Here is a 21,275-nt window from a genome sequence, read left to right as displayed (position 1 = left end):
AGCCCCTAATTGGTTGGGAAGCATAGTTTCAGAGTCCCTGTGTCCTGCCCTACGGCATCTGCCTCACAGGCCTGTGCTATTACCGAGTCTGATGTAATGTAATGAAGTTTAACTGTAGTGAGAGGGTGGTAGATACATGTAACAATCTCCCAGCAGAAGTGGTAGAGCTTAATAAAGTGAGGGTATTTAAACATGCATGGCATATGACTTTTCAAGATCTAGTACGAGACCAGGGGCTGATTAAGGTCTGGGTCCTTGCGACAAAGAATTTGGACAAACTAAATGGGAGAAATACCATGAAATTCTATGTTGGTGGGAGACTCTACGTCTAACATGGAAATTACCCAGGTATGTATATCAACTTATTACAAATACTAGAGACAGCGCGCAGAATGTGCACAAAGCCCGTGACACGTGATGATGAATCTTTGCATAAGAGTTATAATTCATTTAGTTAAAAGCTTCTGGATCTTAACAATGAGTTTGCCATATCTGTTGCACCACCAGTTAAGGGTCATTTTGCAAAGCATAGCACAGATACTCAATTCATACTTTCTAACATTCGAAATAACAAGCGGTGCTATTTTTGAAATTCAATGTTATTATTATTTTATTTGAATACAACAGTCTTGGAGGATATTAGACCAGACTGAGAAAAAAGTAGTTGGTAGAAACAACGGAACAGCTTTTCAGTCTCTGATTCTAAGAGCTGTGACCCCGTTAACGTCAAGCCCCATGCTCCATGGTCTTCGTTGTTCTAACAAATGATCCGGAGTTTGTGTGACTGCTGCAATGGGGGAGCGACTCTGCCAGCTTCAAGTTCATCCCAGTCAATTGACTGGAAGAATGGGTGGCATCTAATGTTGGTTGCCAGCTTCAGCCGAGAAGACGGTTGCTTGGACAGAAGCTGTGTTAATATATCTTTCTCCTCCAAGCTGAGCCAGAGTGGGAGATAGGGAGTATTGTACAGGACTGATGTGTCGACCACATGGCCATCAGATCCATCATCAAATGGGTGTCCTCCTGTGGCCATCTGATACAATATAACTCCCAATGCCCACCAGTCAACAGCAGAGTCATAATGCTCTCCACGGATCATTTCAGGAGCCATGTACCCCTTTGTCCCAACCCGTCCAGTTGCTGTCTTGTTGCCAAACATGTTCAAGAGGGCTAATCCAAAATCAGCAATTTTGACGTGACCTGCAGCATCTAAAAGGATATTTCCTGGTTTTAGGTCACGGTGGACGACGCCATTGCAGTGGAGATACTTCAACCCACAGGTTATTTCCGCCGCAAAAAAATTTGCAATGTTGTTGTCAAGAATTGAATTAACTGCAAGATAATCATGCAAGGTCCCTCCACAGAGATATTCCATCACATAGACAAGATGGCGTTCAGTCTCGAACGAGGAATATCCCCGGACAAGGAAACGGCATCCGGCTGACATTTCCAGAACCTGTTCCTCAATCTGAATGGAGCCCCTGAGGTGTTTCTTCTTGACCTTTTTCACAGCCCACTTCGACTTGTTGAGGGTATTTGAGGCCAGCAGAACCTTCCCATATCCTCCCCTTCCAAGTTCCTGGTGGAATACCAGGCTCTCAAGGGAAGTTGGCGCCTCTACCCCAAGCCTGGGGCTGGCTGCTTTTCCTGTGGGCTGAGATGTTGAACAGGCTTCCTCTATGTACACCTTCTGCGCTGATGTCCTTTTCTTTTTAACGTTTGCCACTTCACCCTTATCTGTGTTCTGAATCTTCCTTTTACGAGGCACGGTACCTTTTTCCGACACTGAGTTCTTCCTTTTTTTCTTATTATCTGGCTCATCTCTTCCAGATATGTGTCTCTTCATGCCTTTTGATTTTCTAGAATAGGCATATCCACTCTTCAGCTTAAGCACAATGTGCCCATTAGGAAGTTGAAAGCACGGTGGGAGAGGCATAGGGCTGTTGTGAGGACATTTTCCTTCCATCATCATTGTCAGCACATCATCCTCCTGTTTAATTTTCTTCTTTTTAGGCATTTTTAAATCAAAAACAATACCATAAGGTATCAATGCTTCCTCCTTGTATGAAAACCTGAAGGAAACAATGTCTAGGGCCCCTGTGTCCAGAAGTCCAACAAGCACATTGTGACATCACACGACCAGTTACACCATAATAACACCTGCTGCAAGCTCCATGTAACATGCACCTTGCTTATATGTCTATAAATGGGCAGTAAACATTTTTACACAATTTCCTCCAATGAAAAGTACTTTTTGATTGTTATTTTTCCTTATAAAAAAGGCAAAAGCCACCCCAAGTGAGTGGAATAAATGTGTTTTTTTTATATTTCCCCATTTAATATTCAATCTTCCCAAATAAAGAGAAACAGTTGTATTAGCATTTATCCCGCATCATGCATAGATTTGAATGTTATTTTACAATTGAATTGAATCCACAAAAAATAACAGACTAAATCAGTGGCTTTCTGTAGGCCAGCTACATACTGATTATTTTCTAGTAGATGTTAAGTGTTGATGGCACTTCCAGAAATATCTGGATGACTTAACCTTGTCACCAAGACATAGTTTTATACTTAATACAGTATTTGAATTTGCACATCAGTGAAAGTAGCGGAAACTGCATGTTACACAAAGGGCACATTTACATGGAACTTACCATTAGATGTTTACAATGTTTTCTGTGATCCTGCTAGGTCTACTGGTCAAATTGCTCATAGCTGTCAATATCCTACCAATCCCCATATAAATTGGGAATAAATGTTTGTCTCCAAATAATATACCTTCTAGGGTGGTAGATAATTTTGTTTTGTCTACACATGATCGCCACATAATGCAGTATATTCAATAAACATTGAGTTTGTAAATAAAGTATAATTCAAGCATTTAACTGATTTAACTGTCTATTACGGTTGGCAACCACTGTAGGGTCAAGAGGGGCATGCAGGAGACACTCTCTGTAATGCATAGGAAAGTGCACAAAATGAACCTATAAACTTAAAGCTTAGTGAATAAACTCCTTAGAGGGTTAAATGTTTTACCACCTGTGCACAATCATTTGTAAAACACGTGTTTCACTGTAGCGCAGCCTTTTTGGTGATGGATACTAGTATATAGAGAAGACATCGCTAATTACAAGAATGTAGTGATCTCTTTTAGAGATAATTTAGTTTTTATCATTATAGGTTGGGACAGTTTGTCGAAATACTGCGATAGATTACACAATATAGAATCTATTCCTGACACTGTAGGCTTTTCTGTGTGTTTATGTATTTAGGGCAGAAAATATATAACAGGAACTTTTGGATTTTTTGTATTTAATAATTATATTAATCGTTGGAAAAAATCCCTATTTTTTTTCCCTCTAAGAATTTATTTAGGGCTTTCATTTATAGGATCTTATTTAATTATTTTATAGGTGGTGGTGTCATACGGTGTGCCTTGTCTATATAACCCTTAGCAGCTTTTCTAAAATGTGTGAAACAATATGTCTGTATACAGATCATAATGCTGTATTAACACGGATGAAATATTTGGAACAATTCCAGAACATTATCAAATAAAGGGGTATTTGATTATTTTCAGAATTTAGAAAAATGATTTATAAAGGAACTCAAAATAAAATGAACAGTACTTAAAAGAGAAAATCACACCTCGAGGGTAAAAGATTTTCAAAACCCCCACTTTTGGGAAGGAAGATAAAGCCTTCGTCACTAAATGGAAAAACATTTTAGAACATTGTACCCTGAAATTAACTGAGCTAATAGTGGAGCACAGAACCGAATCTTTAAAAGTAATAGAGTGAGAGATACATGGAATACATGATAACGTAAAATGCTGCAACGTAAAATCGGAAGTACGCAAACACGGAAGTAATAGGAGTTTCCGCTACATCGAGATTAGTACTAAGGCCTAAGAAGTTCTGCAGCACCTTCACTTCTATCATCCATTATGTGCATGCCTTCTCTCATTATATCTTGAGGCCTATTTCCAAATCACCCCATCCCTTCTTTTCTTGCCCCCTATTATTGTAATTTTACCCTCATTACTATGGTTAGAAATGTGGTTAGGAAGGGGGTAACGTTTTTTATAAAACATCTTGATATTTATGTAATTGAAGGAGACATTTAGAAGTTTCTGTGCATATTATTGTATGAAAAAACATTGTGATACATTCATACCCAGCAAACCTTTTAAGCTAAAAAAAAGAGGGGCATCGGGGAGGAAGGAAGACCAAAGAGATTTGAGTAGTATAGTGGGACTGTCTATCCTAAGGGGGATGCATGGCAGGTATGTTATTAGTTACCTCGCAGGAGCCATTTCTCTCATGCAAACAGCTCCCTGCAGACTCCCTGCTCTCTTCAAGACAGGCTGACTAACACACATTCATCCAATCACAGGCCGCCAATCAGCCAGACATGCCAGGGGCTGCAAGGAAGCCCCTAATTGGTTGGGAAGCATAGTTTCAGAGTCCCTGTGTCCTGTCCCACAGCATCTGCTTCACAGGCCTGTGCTATTACCGAGTCTGATGTAATGTAAGGAAGTTTAACTGTAGTGAGAGGGTGGTAGATAAATGTAACAATCTCCCAGCAGAAGTGGTAGAGCTTAATAAAGTGAGGGTATTTAAACATGCATGGCATATGACTTTTCAAGATCTAGTACGAGACCAGGGGCTGATTAAGGTCTGGGTCCTTGCGACAAAGAATTTGGACAAACTAAATGGGAGAAATACCATGAAATTCTATGTTGGTGGGAGACTCTACGTCTAACATGGAAATTACCCAGGTATGTATATCAACTTATTACAAATACTAGAGACAGCGCGCAGAATGTGCACAAAGCCCGTGACACGTGATGATGAATCTTTGCATAAGAGTTATAATTCATTTAGTTAAAAGCTTCTGGATCTTAACAATGAGTTTGCCATATCTGTTGCACCACCAGTTAAGGGTCATTTTGCAAAGCATAGCACAGATACTCAATTCATACTTTCTAACATTCGAAATAACAAGCGGTGCTATTTTTGAAATTCAATGTTATTATTATTTTATTTGAATACAACAGTCTTGGAGGTAATTGACCAGACTGAGAAAAAAGTAGTTGGTAGAAACAACGGAACGGCTTTTCAGTCTCTGATTCTATAAGCTGTGACCCCGTTAACGTCAAGCCCCATGCTCTTTGGTCTTCGTTGTTCTAACGAATGATCCGGAGTTTGTGTGACTGCTGCAATGGGGGAGCGACTCTGCCAGCTTCAAGTTCATCCCAGTCAATTGACTGGAAGAATGGGTGGCATCTAATGTTGGTTGCCAGCTTCAGCCGAGAAGATGGTTGCTTGGACAGAAGCTGTGTTAATATATCTTTCTCCTCCAAGCTGAGCCAGAGTGGGAGATAGGGAGTATTGTACAGGACCGATGTGTCGACCACATGGCCATCAGATCCATCATCAAATGGGTGTCCTCCTGTGGCCATCTCATACAATATAACTCCCAATGCCCACCAGTCAACAGCAGAGTCATAATGCTCTCCACGGATCATTTCAGGAGCCATGTACCCCTTTGTCCCAACCCGTCCAGTTGCTGTCTTGTTGCCAAACATGTTCAAGAGGGCTAATCCAAAATCAGCAATTTTGACGTGACCTGCAGCATCTAAAAGGATATTTCCTGGTTTTAGGTCACGGTGGACGACGCCATTGCAGTGGAGATACTTCAACCCACAGGTTATTTCCGCCGCAAAAAAATTTGCAATGTTGTTGTCAAGAATTGAATTGACTGCAAGATAATCATGCAAGGTCCCTCCACAGAGATATTCCATCACATAGACAAGATGGCGTTCAGTCTCGAATGAGGAACATCCCTGGACAAGGAAACGGCATCCGGCTGACATTTCCAGAACCTGTTCCTCAATCTGAATGGAGCCCCTGAGGTGTTTCTTCTTGACCTTTTTCACAGCCCACTTCGACTTGTTGAGGGTATCTGAGGCCAGCAGAACCTTCCCATATCCTCCCCTTCCAAGTTCCTGGTGGAATACCAGGCTCTCAAGGGAAGTTGGCGCCTCTACCCCAAGCCTGGGGCTGGCTGCTTTTCCTGTGGGCGGAGATGTTGAACAGGCTTCCTCTATGTACACCTTCTGCGCTGATGTCCTTTTCTTTTTAACGTTTGCCACTTCACCCTTATCTGTGTTCTGAATCTTCCTTTTACGAGGCACGGTACCTTTTTCCGACACTGAGTTCTTCCTTTTTTTCTTATTATCTGGCTCATCTCTTCCAGATATGTGTCTCTTCATGCCTTTTGATTTTCTAGAATAGGCATATCCACTCTTCAGCTTAAGCACAATGTGCCCATTAGGAAGTTGAAAGCACGGTGGGAGAGGCATAGGGCTGTTGTGAGGACATTTTCCTTCCATCATCATTGTCAGCACATCATCCTCCTGTTTAATTTTCTTCTTTTTAGGCATTTTTAAATCAAAAACAATACCATAAGGTATCAATGCTTCCTCCTTGTATGAAAACCTGAAGGAAACAATGTCTAGGGCCCCTGTGTCCAGAAGTCCAACAAGCACATTGTGACATCACACGACCAGTTACACCATAATAACACCTGCTGCAAGCTCCATGTAACATGCACCTTGCTTATATGTCTATAAATGGGCAGTAAACATTTTTACACAATTTCCTCCAATGAAAAGTACTTTTTGATTGTTATTTTTCCTTATAAAAAAGGCAAAAGCCACCCCAAGTGAGTGGAATAAATGTGTATTTTTTATATTTCCCCATTTAATATTCAATCTTCCCAAATAAAGAGAAACAGTTGTATTAGCACCTGTGCACAATCATTTGTAAAACACGTGTTTGACTGTAGCGCAGCCTTTTTGGTGATGGATACTAGTATATAGAGAAGACATCGCTAATTACAAGAATGAAGTGATCTCTTTTAGAGATTATTTAGTTTTTATCATTATAGGTTGGGACAGTTTGTTGAAATACTCCGATAGATTACAAAGTATAGAATCTATTCCTGACACTGTAGGCTTTTCTGTGTGTTTATGTATTTAAGGCAGAAAATATATAACAGGAACTTTTGGATTTTTTATATTTAATAATTATATTAATCGTTGGAAAAAATCCCTATTTTTTTTCCCTCTAAGAATTTATTTAGGGCTTTCATTTGTAGGATCTTCTTTAATTATTTTATAGGTGGTGGTGTCATACAATTGACGGTGTGCCTCGTCTATATAACCCTTAGCAGCTTTTCTAAAATGTGTGAAACAATGTGTCTGTATACAGATCATAATGCTGTATTAACACGGATGAAATATTTGGAACAATTCCAGAACATTATCAAATAAAGGGGTATTTGATTATTTTCAGAATTTGGAAAAATGATTTATAAAGGAACTCAAAATAAAATGAACAGTACTTAAAAGAGAAAATCACACCTCGAGAGTAAAAGATTTTCAAAACCCCCACTTTTGGGAAGGAAGATAAAGCCTTCGTCACTAAATGGAAAAACATTTTAGAACATTGTACCCTGAAATTAACTGAGCTAATAGTGGAGCACAGAACCGAATCTTTAAAAGTAATAGATTGAGAGATACATGGAATACATGATAACGTAAAATGCTGCAACGTAAAATCGGAAGTACGCAAACACGGAAGTAATAGGAGTTTCCGCTACATCGAGATTAGTACTAAGGCCTAAGAAGTTCTGCAGCACCTTCACTTCTATCATCCATTATGTGCATGCCTTCTCTCATTATATCTTGAGGCCTATTTCCAAATCACCCCATCCCTTCTTTTCTTGCCCCCTATAATTGTTATTTTACCCTCATTACTACGGTTAGAAATGTGGTTAGGAAGGGGGTAACGTTTTTTATACAACATCTTGATATTTATGTAATTGAAGGAGACATTTAGAAGTTTCTGTGCATATTATTGGGAATATGAAAAAACATTGTGATACATTCATACCCAGCAAACCTTTTAAGCTAAAAAAAAGAGGGGCATCGGGGAGGAAGGGAGATCAAAGAGATTTGGGTAGTATAGTGGGACTGTCTATCCCAGGGGGGATGCTTGGCAGGTATGTTATTAGTTACCTCGCAGGAGCCATTTCTCTCATGCAAACAGCTCCCTGCAGACTCCCTGCTCTCTTCAAGACAGGCAGAAAGAGCAGAAAAATTAAAGCATCCACTCTGAGGAAGCCGCATTGGGCGAAACGCTTAAGTAGATTACCGCTTTACCTGTACTGGCGACAACTAATGAAAACGTATCCGTTCATCACACGCGCAGTGATTTGATTCAGATAAGTTACTTTGTACCTGTTTTATTGTGAATGCAATTTCAAATAAATCCCAAATATACCCTAATACACAGTGTACACTATGATTATTTATCTTGTTTTTTTTATGCACACTGAGCGAAATAAGCTGAAGCAACATTTGCTTTTCTTACATTCCTTTTTACATATCTGAGGATTAGCATCTGCAATATCAGGTTATTGTAAATTCACCATTTTTTGTTCGAATACTTTTTAACACTGTGGGCATGTAGACAATTGTATCCATATATAAACACATAAAAAAGTAAGTCTGTGGACGGGATGTTAAGATGTGTGCTCTGAAGACCATAAGGTAGGATTGTAATGCACATATTAGTCTGTAGACATATTTGTCTTTAAGCATTATTACATGTATTGAGGATACTGAACTGTAAAATATAAGATTCAATTTACATACATTTTAAAAATAAATTCTTTAAACATAAGCCTTATGGAGATTTTTAAAAGCCGGCACTTGGAAGCTACAGTTCATTGAGGGAACCATGAATGCCAACATGTACTGTGACATACTTACAAATACCTCTGAAGTAGCCATCAATAAGCAGAGCCATGCATTAAAAGTTGTGATAAAGCCCTGTCCTAGTCACACTTCTATCTACACCCTCAAAACAAAAAGTGTCACTGTTTATCCATGCAATGTAGGGTGGTCTGCTAAACTTTTGAAAATTAATTCTTAATACAGTGAAGGAGCATGATGTACATTTTCAGACCAAGATATTTCATTGAAATGAATTTGCAGCGGGGCTTCTGATACACAGCTCACCCTCAAATGACTTTGTCTCTCTGTTGTTTACATACTTCCAGATGTCAGATCGCTTGCGTGCACTGAAGTGCAAACTCTCAGCAGTTGTAGACAGTGCCCCATATGCTGCAAAATCTGAAGGTTGTCATAATTAGCTATGTGCATAAACACTCTGCTGTTAACGTCAAGATACTTCTATCACTTTTCTGCTTATTCCCAAGTCTTATCATTTTAGTAATTTATTCACTTTTTTATTTTACATAGTCCTTATTTTTTATTTCAAAATATTATAATCACGTTGTTATAATTGACATTTTTGTAAGTTTTTTAAACAACAATATTTCCTTAAATTGAAAATGTCTTTAGAATCACACTTACCTTTAACCTAGCTGTGTTATGAAGTTCCCTGATCTTTGTCGGTGAATAATTTGCATACAAATCTTCTGGAATTGTTACCCTTAGTGGGTTATTAAATGACCACCTAAAATACCTGCAAGGCTACCTGGAGTTTTCCCTCTTCTGGAGGAGTAGCTTTATGAATGGATAGGGTTACCCACATGTAGGGGCAGGGATAGGCAGGGACTGGGTGAAGAATAGGCATGGCCTAACAGCAGTTCTCTGCCTGGAGAAAGAAGAAACTGATCTGGAGGCTGGACTGGGGCTGGTGGCTTGTGGGACTATTTGGCATAAATGCAGGAGTTAATTACTTCAGAAGTACATGCAGTAGCAGTAGCGTACCTAAGGGGGGGGGGGTGGCTGCCTGTCCCATTTCTACCCCTAAACACTCACTCATTCACTTACCCATTCACTCTCCCTTACTCCCTTACCTCTCTTGCAGATTTTACTGGTCCGGGGGCTGGCCGAGCATTACCGGGGCCGCACAGACGTCAATTTGGCCTGGCGGTCGCCTAACATGGACCTGCAGCTTACTGCTGTGGAGCATGCACATTGTGCAAGGAAACTCTCTTTTCCTTCCCAGGTTCCTAATTCCTCTGTACCACCATCAAAATCTGGCTCAGTTTAGTGAGTGAATGAGTATTTAGGGGCAGAGGTCGCATAGTCAGGTTGCTAAAGGGGCAGAGTTGGCACAGGCATGCTGTTTCAAGGGCAGACATAGCACAGGCAGGCTGTTTCACGGGCAGCGGTGGCACAGACAGGTTGTTTTAGGGGCAGGGGCCCACCACGTAAATGTCTGGCTTAGTGTATAGTGATAGGAGTTATACTGTACAATATCTGTTCAGTAAATGTTCCGAAGCCAGTGTGCATGATGAATAATCGATAAACCGGTTTTTGAATGTATTTCATCCCCAAAAGTAAGATCCCAAAAATGTATTTCTTTTTCATTAATGCAACAGGTAAACTTTAAATTATGTTGATTTTGATTAACATAAAGAATTAATTGTTTTAAGCTCTCTAGAGATCCCTTCCAAATAATCAGAATATCATCGATGTAGTGTCACCAGAGGACCAGACTTGCACCAAAGGGGTTATTGGAACAGATGGATTCTGCTTCCCAAACTGCTACATATAGGTTAGCATTACTTGGTGCAAATCTGGTCCCCATAGAGGTGCCACATAGCTGCAAATACAAATTATGGTCAAACCAAAAGTAATTATGTTTGAGGATAAAATTAATGCAGTCTAAGAGGAATTGATTTTGTAATGGGTCCATTTTATCGTCCCTTTGTAGAACTTTGCTGATAGCTCTTATACCTTGGTCATGAGGAATGAGTGTGTATAGAGACGACACATCTACTGTAGCCCATTTTTGAAGAGAAAGATCCTCATGCTGGGAAGAGTTGCTGGTGAGAGAGTTAATATCGCTAATGATTGGTCTGCCTGGAGGTGAGGTTATGCATTTATGAATGTTCGGTAAGAAATATTCAAAACATTGTATTCATTTGTTTTAAGGATCTTATTGTTTTTCCATTCTTGCATTCTGTTTCTCTCTTATTATCTCCTAAAATTCGATTTGCTTCTTTTATATAATATGATCTGTCCATGATCACTGTAGAACCTCCCTTATCAGCAGCTTTTACAACTATTTGTTTGTTTTCTTTTAATCTTTTTAAACTTTTTTGTTCCTTTTTGGAGAAATTATGTTGTTTCTGTTTTTTCTAATTCCTGGAGGAGCATGTCTGTAAAGACCTGTATATGCTCACTCTTTTCTTGTTCAGGAATTTGGAATTTGGTTTAAAAGAGGTGTGTGTGTAAGGATCCAATTCTGTTTGGTCTTTATTCCCCAAATTAATCTGTTCCTTTTTTTAAATAAAAAGAAACGTTTGACTGTCAATTTTCTAAGGCATTTTGGGTATCCATAAATAGATTAAAGTCGCTTGGGCCTTTATTGGGGGCGGATTTCAGAACTTTTAATAGTAGTTGTATCTCCATTGGATTTAAAGGAGTATGAGAAATATTAATGATTCCCTCAGTCGAGCTCTCTGTTCCTGACCTTAATTTATTTCTCTGTCCTCTACAGTCTCTAGGTCTCTGACTGTTTTTCGTTTTTTTTTTTATGGGGGAATGAAGATACGTTGAAAATCTGTTCCTGGTTTCTGTCACAAACACTAGTCAATCTTTTACTACAGGCAAAATGGAGCATGTATTCTCTAGTTTTCTGACCCAAACCCTTGCTAACTCTAGCGAGGATAAGGAGCAGTGTTTGCATGTGTGTGCATCCCACTCCCTTTAAAATCCAACAGCCAAATGCATGTGTGTTGTTCGAACACTGATGTTTTGCTAACATACATGTTATTGGCTGCTGCTTTTCCCACTGATTTTAGTGGGAGTGCCACTGAGTATGCTCTGTGATATACTTACCAGTTTGAGTAGAGGCAGATGGGGAGGTGAGTTTAATAACTTTACAATAAGTTGCTTGACTGAAGTGTAATAAATAAGGTAATAGCTTGTGTTTTACACCAAGATGAGAAAGCAGTTTTCTGAGCCACCACAGAAGCAAATATTTACATGACAATGAGTCACTGGGTTAAAACAAAAGAAAGAACACATTGCTTACATGCCAATCCTTTAACAGCTCGAAAATGACTGATATATTAACTTCAGCTCAATTGTTTTGACAAAGTATAAGTATAGTTAAAGCAAACATAATTTGGATTCAATTTGTGTTGAGCATGAAGTTGTACCTGATCTGTGCTTCCAGTTCCTAATAAGTGTACACACTGAATGATCATACTAGTGAGAAGGCATATAAGGTTCCACCACCTGAAAATGCCACACAGTCCTGGTGAATCACTGTCCATCCACACCAGCTGCACACCCTCCAGAGTTAGTTAAGCTCCAAAGTTTGTGTGGCTGCTAAGACTTAGCTGCAGGTACTATAAGTATAAGTTACGAGACAAGGGGTCTTGAAGGGAGACCAAATCATAGTCTGGTAGATATTAAATCAGAATGCTTATAAACAATTGAATTATATAGTTGATCCATTTTTAATAATCATAACAGCTTGAAATACAAAAAATGCTTAACAGTGCTATAGAAAAAAAAAAAAAAACTAATTACATTTTTCGTGAGTTTATTGACAAATACATTTTTAATTTGAAGATAATCATTGGAGGCTAAATGCATTGCCTAGAGATAAAATGTCTGCGAGTCAAGTTGATCTGGCAAACAGCGACAAGCTCACTAAGGTAAATGCTGATAGTATGTGTACATCACTGAATAGATCTCTTAAACAAAAAAGTAGACTTGTGCATTCGTTTTCGGGCACGTTTTCGTTGTTCAGCCCGAATACCGAGCATACGAACATGGCGGCGGCAAAACGTATATGAAGACACACAACACGAAGAATATTCGTGTTTGTCTTCGTTTACTAATCTCCCTGGTCCCTTCCCCATCTAGCCTTCCTTATCTACGCAGCATCGCAGGAGTTAATGGGAGAGGAAATCCGTAGGTTCGCCGTCAGGCGTTAAAGGGCCATGCGGACGACTCTATTGGTCACCTGCAGGGGCCTCCTCTGGCATCCCTTCTACAAAAAACAGCAAAAAAAGAAGAAAAAAACCCGAAGAATGCACACGAATATTCGCCCGAAACGAACACAGGAACGGCCGAATATCTGTGGAATACGAAGATTTTTTCCCCCATGAAGACGAACACGAAGAGTTGGCCGGCGCAAAAGTCTACAAAAAGAAGGGTTTTCTCCTTAGAGATAGTGTCCATAATAATTAAATTTTCTTGGATGATAATGTCAAGCCATACATGTCTCTTCAATCAAGTAAGAAATAAAGCATGAATTTTAAATTATTAGTGACACCAGGAATAAGTATTGTGCGGGAAGAATTTACAGGCAGTCAACTTCTGCTAGTATCAAGTTACATGAATTAAGAAATATATTTCATGTTGATGTAGCAGAAACCTAAAAAGTGTATTATTTAAATGTAAAGTGTCTCTTAGCTCTCTCTAAGTGGTATTTAGTTTGCTGTATGTTGGAAGATTTGCTTATCTAGCCACACAGATAAAAGATTGTTTTAAGATTACTTAGACCATTATCAGAGGGATACAGCCCTGTATGGGTTTATGGGCACCCTCACAGGGTGCCCATATTTCACATATGTCACACAGGGATTCCATATTTTCCATATCCATGTCTTAAATAACATTTCAGGCCTGGTCGATCATGAAGAGGTTCATCGAAATGCAGCAGTCTGTGCCCTGCTGCTTCAATTACGAGACAAAATGACTGTGATCAGGCCTTCATTGGGACCCCAAATAGGGAGTTTATATGGAGGGATAGTTAGTCTTAAAGAAGGTGTTACATCTTTCAAAAGAACAACCATAGTAATATTTTTGTTATAAAATGCTGTTTCTTTATTGACCCCCCCCCCCCACATCCCTATCCTTTTGTGAAGTGTTTGTATGTGGAAACTGTAAAAGCCCCCTCGGCTTGGTCCCTTTAGGCTGATGGCACTTTAGATTGTTATTGTAACATGAATGGATTCTACTAGGGAAGAATGGATTGATCCTTAAATAGCTGATTCACTCCCCTGGAAGTCTGGTAGATGATTGCGAATGAATTAATTTCATCATTATGGCAGCAGATCTGGTGGCACTGCTTGCTAGGAGGGGGATTATCAGCTGATGGAGCAGTAAACAAATGGTGTTTTTGAGTGAAACACTGCCCGATGGGCTAAAAAAGGCAACAAAGATGATTCATAGAATGTTCCAAATTTAAGGTGTCTCCCCATGCCGAAAAATCAAAATACTTTAGAAAGTAACCGCTGCGAACCCCTGTGGTTATGCCACAGCCTGCTCCACCCCTCAATGGAAGTCATGGGTGCGCCCCCTACTACCATAAGCCTCCCTGCTGCCTGATGGTACTGTGTAGAAGACGGCCATGAGGTATGTAAAGGGTGGACAGAGACCTTTCCCTGGCTCTGGGTGACAATAGTTATGCCATCACCATAGACAAACATTGGCAGTAGTGTGGGTCATATTGAAGATGTTTTTAAGCGTGGCACTTTTATAGGATGCCACATTTGCCAGAAGTCAGTTTGTGAATTTTCTGCCCTGGTAGATGTTCCCAGGCACGCTGTATGTACTATAATTGTGAAGTTGAAGCTCAGCCCAAAGACACAGAGTGGGGCTGCCAATTGCTGAAGAACATAGTGAATGAAATCACCTGTCCTCTATAGCATTACCCACTGCAGTGTTCCAAACTGCCTCTGGAAGCAACATCAGCACAAGCACTGTGTGTCGAGAGCTTTATTAAATAGGTTTCAATGGCTGAGAAGTTGCACGCAAGCCGAAGGTCACTACGCACAATGCCAAGGGCCGGCCTAAATGGTGTAAAGCAGCAGACTTTATAGTAGTGGAAATGTGTTCTCTTGAGTAATAAATCACTCTTCACTATCTGGAAGTCTGATGGATGATTCTGAATAAATTAATTTCATCATTATGGTAGAAATGCTGTAATAAACAGCGAGAGCAAATGGAGAATTGTTGACAATGTGGCTCCACTGACTGTACTTTGGAATACATTAACAAACAGACGTTATTATTTCAAAATCTTGGATCAACATTTTGTTTGTTAGATGAAGGCATATTAATATTTGGTTGCACAGAAATATACAAGAAAATATGACAAAACAACATCAAAATGATGTTCCAAACACACGTGGTACATTAGGCTTTGCCAGAATAATTAACACTATCCTAATAAAGGTATAAATAAACGTATTTGCCCGATTATAGGCCACACTCCCCCCCCACATTAAGTCATTAAAGTGGAGGTGCGGCCTATAATCGGGCTTTAGCGCAAGGATGCGCAGTTCGTATGGCAATTCCGTTTACGTATAGTCGACTATACCAATTTTTAGCCTAGTAAAACTGCAAAGTATGCACACCTAGTAGTGCAGGAACAGACATTCTTGAAGTGTAGGATGGGTATTATCCAGATTTCAGAATGCTGCCTGTCTTCGATAAGTCACTTTCTCTTTATGTTTTGTAAACCATCTCTTTATATAGTACATAGGTACTGCAATTTAAAAGTAAGAGTCTTCTAATTGTGCAAGCATCAGCTCCAATGGTACAATGCAAGGAATTGGGTGCCAGTGTAGAGGATGCTAGCATGGTGGCTTTAGGTGTGGTGAAGTGCAGGTGAGCATGATCCTGAAGCATAGAAGTTGTGTCTACAGTTCACAGTTAGGACAGCTGTGGTAAGATCTGTGTGGGACAAAGTCCCTAGGGAAATGCACCAAAATAGTTCAGCACATGTTGGGAAGTCTTCTAGAGTTTTAAAGCATTGGTACGTACCACCGGCACAGCCTTGAGCCATCTTCCACAAATATGTAAATTGGTATTTATCATGTCAATGTCGTCAGTGTTATGTTACAAATCAGGAACAACAGAAATGCTCACATTAGTAGCTACATGGCATTCGCCCCACTGGTCACTGGTCAATGCTTTCCTACATCAGAGGTGCTCTCAACTCATGATCCAACACAACACTCAAAAACATGTTCACATTGCTGGAGAATCCACCTCCCACATGAAGGCTGAAGGGGACAAAATTACACAATATTAGATGAAAAAGAAAATATTATTGTAACCCTTATTATTTAGGGTTACAAAACCAATTTAATTTATTCAGTACTGTTTTTGCACAACCTACAGTCTATTTTAATGGCCAGTATGTCATACATATGTATTTCCTCTCAGGTCATTAAAATTAAGTCTTGTGGACTGTCTGTATTATAGAAAATCCAGTTAACAAAGTTACCAGAAACTATATGAAAAAAGTGTAGTACCCCCAAATGATTAAATGAATCAAATACAAAATATATCAAATACTGGATTTTTAATTGGTTTATTAGCGATATAAAGCCTGTAAGAATAATGTGTCAGCAAATACCTCTTATAGATTTGTAACTGCGCTATAATAAAATCCACCCAGAAAAGCCACAAGATCTAATTGGATACTCAACAAAATCACAAAGGTATGTGAGACACAAGTTAAAAGAATGACATCAAATACATGACAAAATACCATTACAACGTCTGCTATATATTCTGCACAGCTGTTGCTTCTTTCTTGACACACACAATAAACTTGATCGATTATAGTCTAGACTGTGGTATTGTCATTCCACTGAGGCTGCACTGCTTTTCTGTAACACATTCTCTATAACCAGCATGTCACAGTTTCTTATTTCTTCTGCATAAATTCTCTTGGGTTGGTTTCAAATTCTCAACTTCAAGCAAAATAAAACAAATAATGATAAAAGGTCTGTGAGGTTATACCAGTTTCTCACTATGTTGTAATAAATCTATATTTTTGAAAATACTTTTTAATGTAGATCTGGTCAAGGTTAAAGTGACAAGCCTTCTGGAGGTCATTGGTGAATAAATTAGACATTTAGTAAAATACCTGCCAAAAACCCTGTTGCTGTCATCCCATGATTACTATCTTTTTGTACCAATATATGGGATCTTTGTGATAACCAAGCTAAAAAGGCCTCAAAATATATAATCATAGAGAAGCAACAAAAAGAGTAGGATGAGAGAGAAACACTTAAATGATGAGTCTTTAAATAAAGTCATGTTAAGGAGATTGCAAATTGGATCAGAAGTGAATTTGTAAACTACATTAAGGACACACTGTAAATCAAACAAAGTATTCTTGTGTACAGCTTGTGTATGTATATATACAGTATCTCACAAAAGTGAGTACACCTCGCACATTTTTTGCAAATATTTTATTATATCTTTTCATGTGACAACACTGAAGAAATGACACTCTGCTACAATGTAAAGTAGTGAGTGTACAGCCTGTGTAACAGTGTATATTTGGTTTCCCCATCAAAATAACTCAACACACAGCCATTAATGTCTAAACCTTGGCAACAAAAGTGAGTACACCCCTAAGTGGAAATATCCAAATTAGCCATTTCCCCTCCCCGGTGTCATGTGACTCGTTAGTGTTACAAGGTGTAAATGGGGAGCAGGTGTGTTCAATTTGGTGTTATCGCTCTTACACTCTCTCATACTGGTCACTGGAAGTTCAAGATGGCAAAGAGCTCTGAGGATCTGGAAAAAGAATTGTTGCTCTACATAAAGATGGCCTAGGCTATAAGAAGATTGCCAAGACCCTGAAACTGAGCTGCAGCACGGTGGGCAAGGCCATACAGTAGTTTCACAGGACAGGTTCCACTCAGGCCAACATCAAATTGGTCCCAGAAGGAAGCCTTTTCTAAAGATGATGCACAAGAAAGCCCGCAAAAAGGACATGGATTACTGGAACCATGTCTTGTGGTCCGATAAGACCAACATAAACTTATTTGGTTCAGATGGTGTCAAACGTGTGGGGCAGCAACCAGGTGAGGAGTACAAAGACAAGTGTGTCTTGTCTACAGTCAAGCATGGTGGTGGGAGTGTCATGGTCTGGGCCTGCATGGGTGCTACCGGCACTGGGGAGCTACAGTTCATTGAGGGAACCATGAATGCTAACATGTACTGTGACATACTGAAGCAGAGCATGATCCCCTCCCTTCGGAGACTGGGCAGCAGGGCAGTATTCCAACATGATACCAACCCCAAACACACCTCCAAGACGACCACTGCCTTGCTAAAGAAGCTGAGGGTAAAGGTAATGGGCTGGCCAAGCATGTCTCAAGACCTAAACCCTATTGAGCATCTCCTCAAACGCAAGGTGGGGGAGCGCAACGTCTCTTACATCCACCAGCACTGTGATGTCGCCATGGAGGAGTGGAAGAAGACGCCAGTGGCGACCTGTGAAGCTCTGGTGAACTCCCTGACCAAGAGGGTTAAGGCAGTGCTGGAAAATAATGGTGACCACACAAAATATTGACACTTTGGGCCCAATTTGGACATTTCCAGGGGTGTACTCACTTTTGTTGCCAAGGTTTAGACATTAATGGCTGTGTGTTGAGTTATTTTGAGGGGACAGCAAATTTACACTGTTATACAGGCTGTACACTCACTACTTTACACTGTAGCAGAGTGTCATTTCTTCAGTGTTGTCACATGAAAAGATAAAATATTTACAAAAATGTGAGGGGTGTACTCACTTTTGTTAGATACTGTATATATATATTTCAATAGGTCACAAATTTTTGACCATTTGTTCCTGTGCATCAATATTTTGAGCCTTCTTTGTGTCCTTCCCCATGCTGCAACCTCATTCTAGCATGCAGTGTGGAGGTGATAGTGGTAGTCAAGCTGTAGCAGCCAAACAGTTGCAGGAAAGTCCTCCCATTGAAACCAAATGAATGGACCTTGAAGATAATCAGAGAATTCAAGATATAAGACAGAAGCACGTGTGTGCTAAAAAGGGTTGGAATTATGAAATGGCATATGTTTATAGAAAAGGTGGTAGACTCCTTAGATTTGTATTAGGCAAAACCAAAAAGTCTTCTACATGGTATTAGAAATGCCAAGAATGCCCACTGCAACTCTGAACAGAAGGTCACGTGTTGTTTAGAGGATGAACTTCATAAGAACGGCTGTATCCCTGTTTCACTCTAGAAGTGTAGTTTTGCATTTCTTTTACCTACACATTTCCTTAGAGGAATTGCACTTTTTAACGCTGGTTATGACAGCTATAACCTAAAGTTTAATAGTCGCCTTTCCTCACTACTTGTCAGTATAATTACTTCAATCATTCTGATGTTTTTCCACGGTTACCTTAATCATTCTAATGTCCCTCACTGTCACTTCTCATACCTTTATTATATTTGGAGTATTCTTTTATCATTCTGTATAAAAGTGTATGTGTGTTTAATTCAGTTTAATTATCTAAAAAAAAATAATTTCAAATGTCGCTGATAATTTATCACCTTTATTTCAAAAAGTATATAGTCATAAACATTTATTTAATGGAACAGTAAGGAGTCAATATGATACGGTTTAGGAGCCCACTTTATCCAGTGCAGGGTTGTTCATTTATATTACCCTGTTTTATTTTTTTCTCTTGGTCCCATTAACTAGCTTGTTTTACTTTATTTTTGAAAAATATATACTATATGAGACAGAAAATATTCCGGAGATGATAATCATTATCTGTTTGTACTTGAGTATGTTTGTTGCATAAAGATCAACAAGCAGTTTAATGTTAGCAATCTCATTATTTACTATTCAATATGTAAAATGTTGCTTTATTATTTATAGTTCTATATAGCGCCATCATATTCTGTAGCGCTGTACAATGAGTAAACAGGACATCTTGTAAGCGTGCATGAGAGCTAGAAATCAGAGGAGAGGCTAGCAGGAGATCATTGGATGAGTGTATTTAGAGATGAGTGAGGTGATGTAGGAAGGGGAACCGCTGTGAAGGGCTTTGAAAGTAAGAGTCAGGATTTTGCAATGAACCCTGAAGCACACAGGCAGCCAGTGAAGAGACTGACAGAGGGGAGAGATGTTAGTGAAGCGTTGGGAGAGGAAGATAAGTCTGGCAGCAGCATTCATGGTGGATTGTAGAGGGGTAAGAGGGAGGCTAGTTAAGACAGAGTTACAATAATCAATGGGGGAGATAATGAGGGCATGGTCAAGAGTCTTAGTGGCATCCTGTGTTATGAAGGGACGGATGCAGGCAATGTTTTTAAGATGGAGGCAGCAATTTTTAGAGACACACTGAATGTGGGGGTGAACGAGCGGTCAGAGTCAAGGTTGACACCATGCATTTTAAATAGTCTAGAGATGTCTACTTAAAAAAAATCAAAAGAATAGTTTGATGTGGTAAATTGGAGTCGCTGAGTTCAAAGATAGGGCATAGGCACAGACTGACCAAAATGGAAAGAAAAGTTCACTTCCCAAATTTAGCCCGTTAGCCCCCAAACAATCAGACAAACCCATGCATGGGTGGTATCTGTACTCTGTACTCAAGAGATGTTGCTGAACACATATTGGGGTCTTGTTTGACAGCGGCATATACCAGGAGCTATAAATTCATACCTGAAGTACAATTTGTGTGAAGAAAAACACAAAATAAATTACTACAGAAAAGTTTGACAAAGGGTGGTAGTAGAATTAGTGCATGGAAAGGATTAAAATACCAGCATTTGAAATACCTCTGGTTGTCTAGTTTTCAAAAATATATGATTTGATGGGGTAAATTGCATTGGCCGGCTTCAAAGATACTCGAAATAGCACATGAGGCAAAATGACCAGATTTGGAAAAAAATGGTTTTGAAATAGCAAAACGCTACTTGTACTTATTGCCCAATAACTTACAGAAATAAAAAACAAAACCTAAAAACATTGGGTATTTCAAAACTGAGAAAAAGTGTATTTTTTAAATTTTTCATCATATTTTATTATAGGAAATTAGATGATATGATCAAAAAATTAGTATCTGAAGAGAGACCTTCTTGTCCTAAAAAAATAATATATATTATTTCTACAGTGGGTGAAACTTCCTGAATCCAATTTGTTGGCCAGTTTTCCCTAATGTTTAGAAACCTGTGGATTTTTTCAACAAACTATACAATTAACCGACAGGGACCAAGTATGCTCTTTTAAATTTAGGTTATGGGATAACCCAAGATGTCTCTGAATGCTATTTTGTGATCAAAGCATCCTCTTTATTAGCCATATTGAAGTCCAAGATAGTACTTGATGAATTTCCACATCTGTATCATCTTCTGCTACCTTCCTACTTTAAGATGGTGAGTCTAACACATACTCTGTGCAGCTGCATGGGTATCACCAAGTCATTGAAGCCATGAGAGAC

General features: G+C 39.3%; 2 protein-coding genes across 2 annotated transcripts; both read right to left on the bottom strand.

Moving 5' to 3' along the window:
* Positions 1–757: 757 nt before the first annotated feature.
* LOC128491366 (protein kinase C delta type-like) lies at positions 758–2,017 on the bottom strand. The gene has a single exon (XM_053463686.1). The coding sequence runs from the start codon at positions 2,015–2,017 to the stop codon at positions 758–760; it is 1,260 nt and encodes a 419-aa protein (XP_053319661.1).
* Positions 2,018–5,191: 3,174 nt separating this feature from the next.
* LOC128491365 (protein kinase C delta type-like) lies at positions 5,192–6,451 on the bottom strand. The gene has a single exon (XM_053463685.1). The coding sequence runs from the start codon at positions 6,449–6,451 to the stop codon at positions 5,192–5,194; it is 1,260 nt and encodes a 419-aa protein (XP_053319660.1).
* Positions 6,452–21,275: the final 14,824 nt, after the last annotated feature.

The sequence above is a fragment of the Spea bombifrons genome, chromosome 4, assembly GCF_027358695.1.
Source record: "Spea bombifrons isolate aSpeBom1 chromosome 4, aSpeBom1.2.pri, whole genome shotgun sequence".
NCBI lineage: Eukaryota > Metazoa > Chordata > Amphibia > Anura > Pelobatidae > Spea > Spea bombifrons.
Note: the sequence above shows the minus strand (reverse complement) of the source record. Positions and strands in the feature narration are given on the sequence as shown.

Coding starts and splice junctions, on each gene's coding strand:
- LOC128491366 (XM_053463686.1), bottom strand. CDS start 2,017: ATGCCTAAAAAGAAGAAAATTAAACAGGAGGATGATGTGCTGACAATG.
- LOC128491365 (XM_053463685.1), bottom strand. CDS start 6,451: ATGCCTAAAAAGAAGAAAATTAAACAGGAGGATGATGTGCTGACAATG.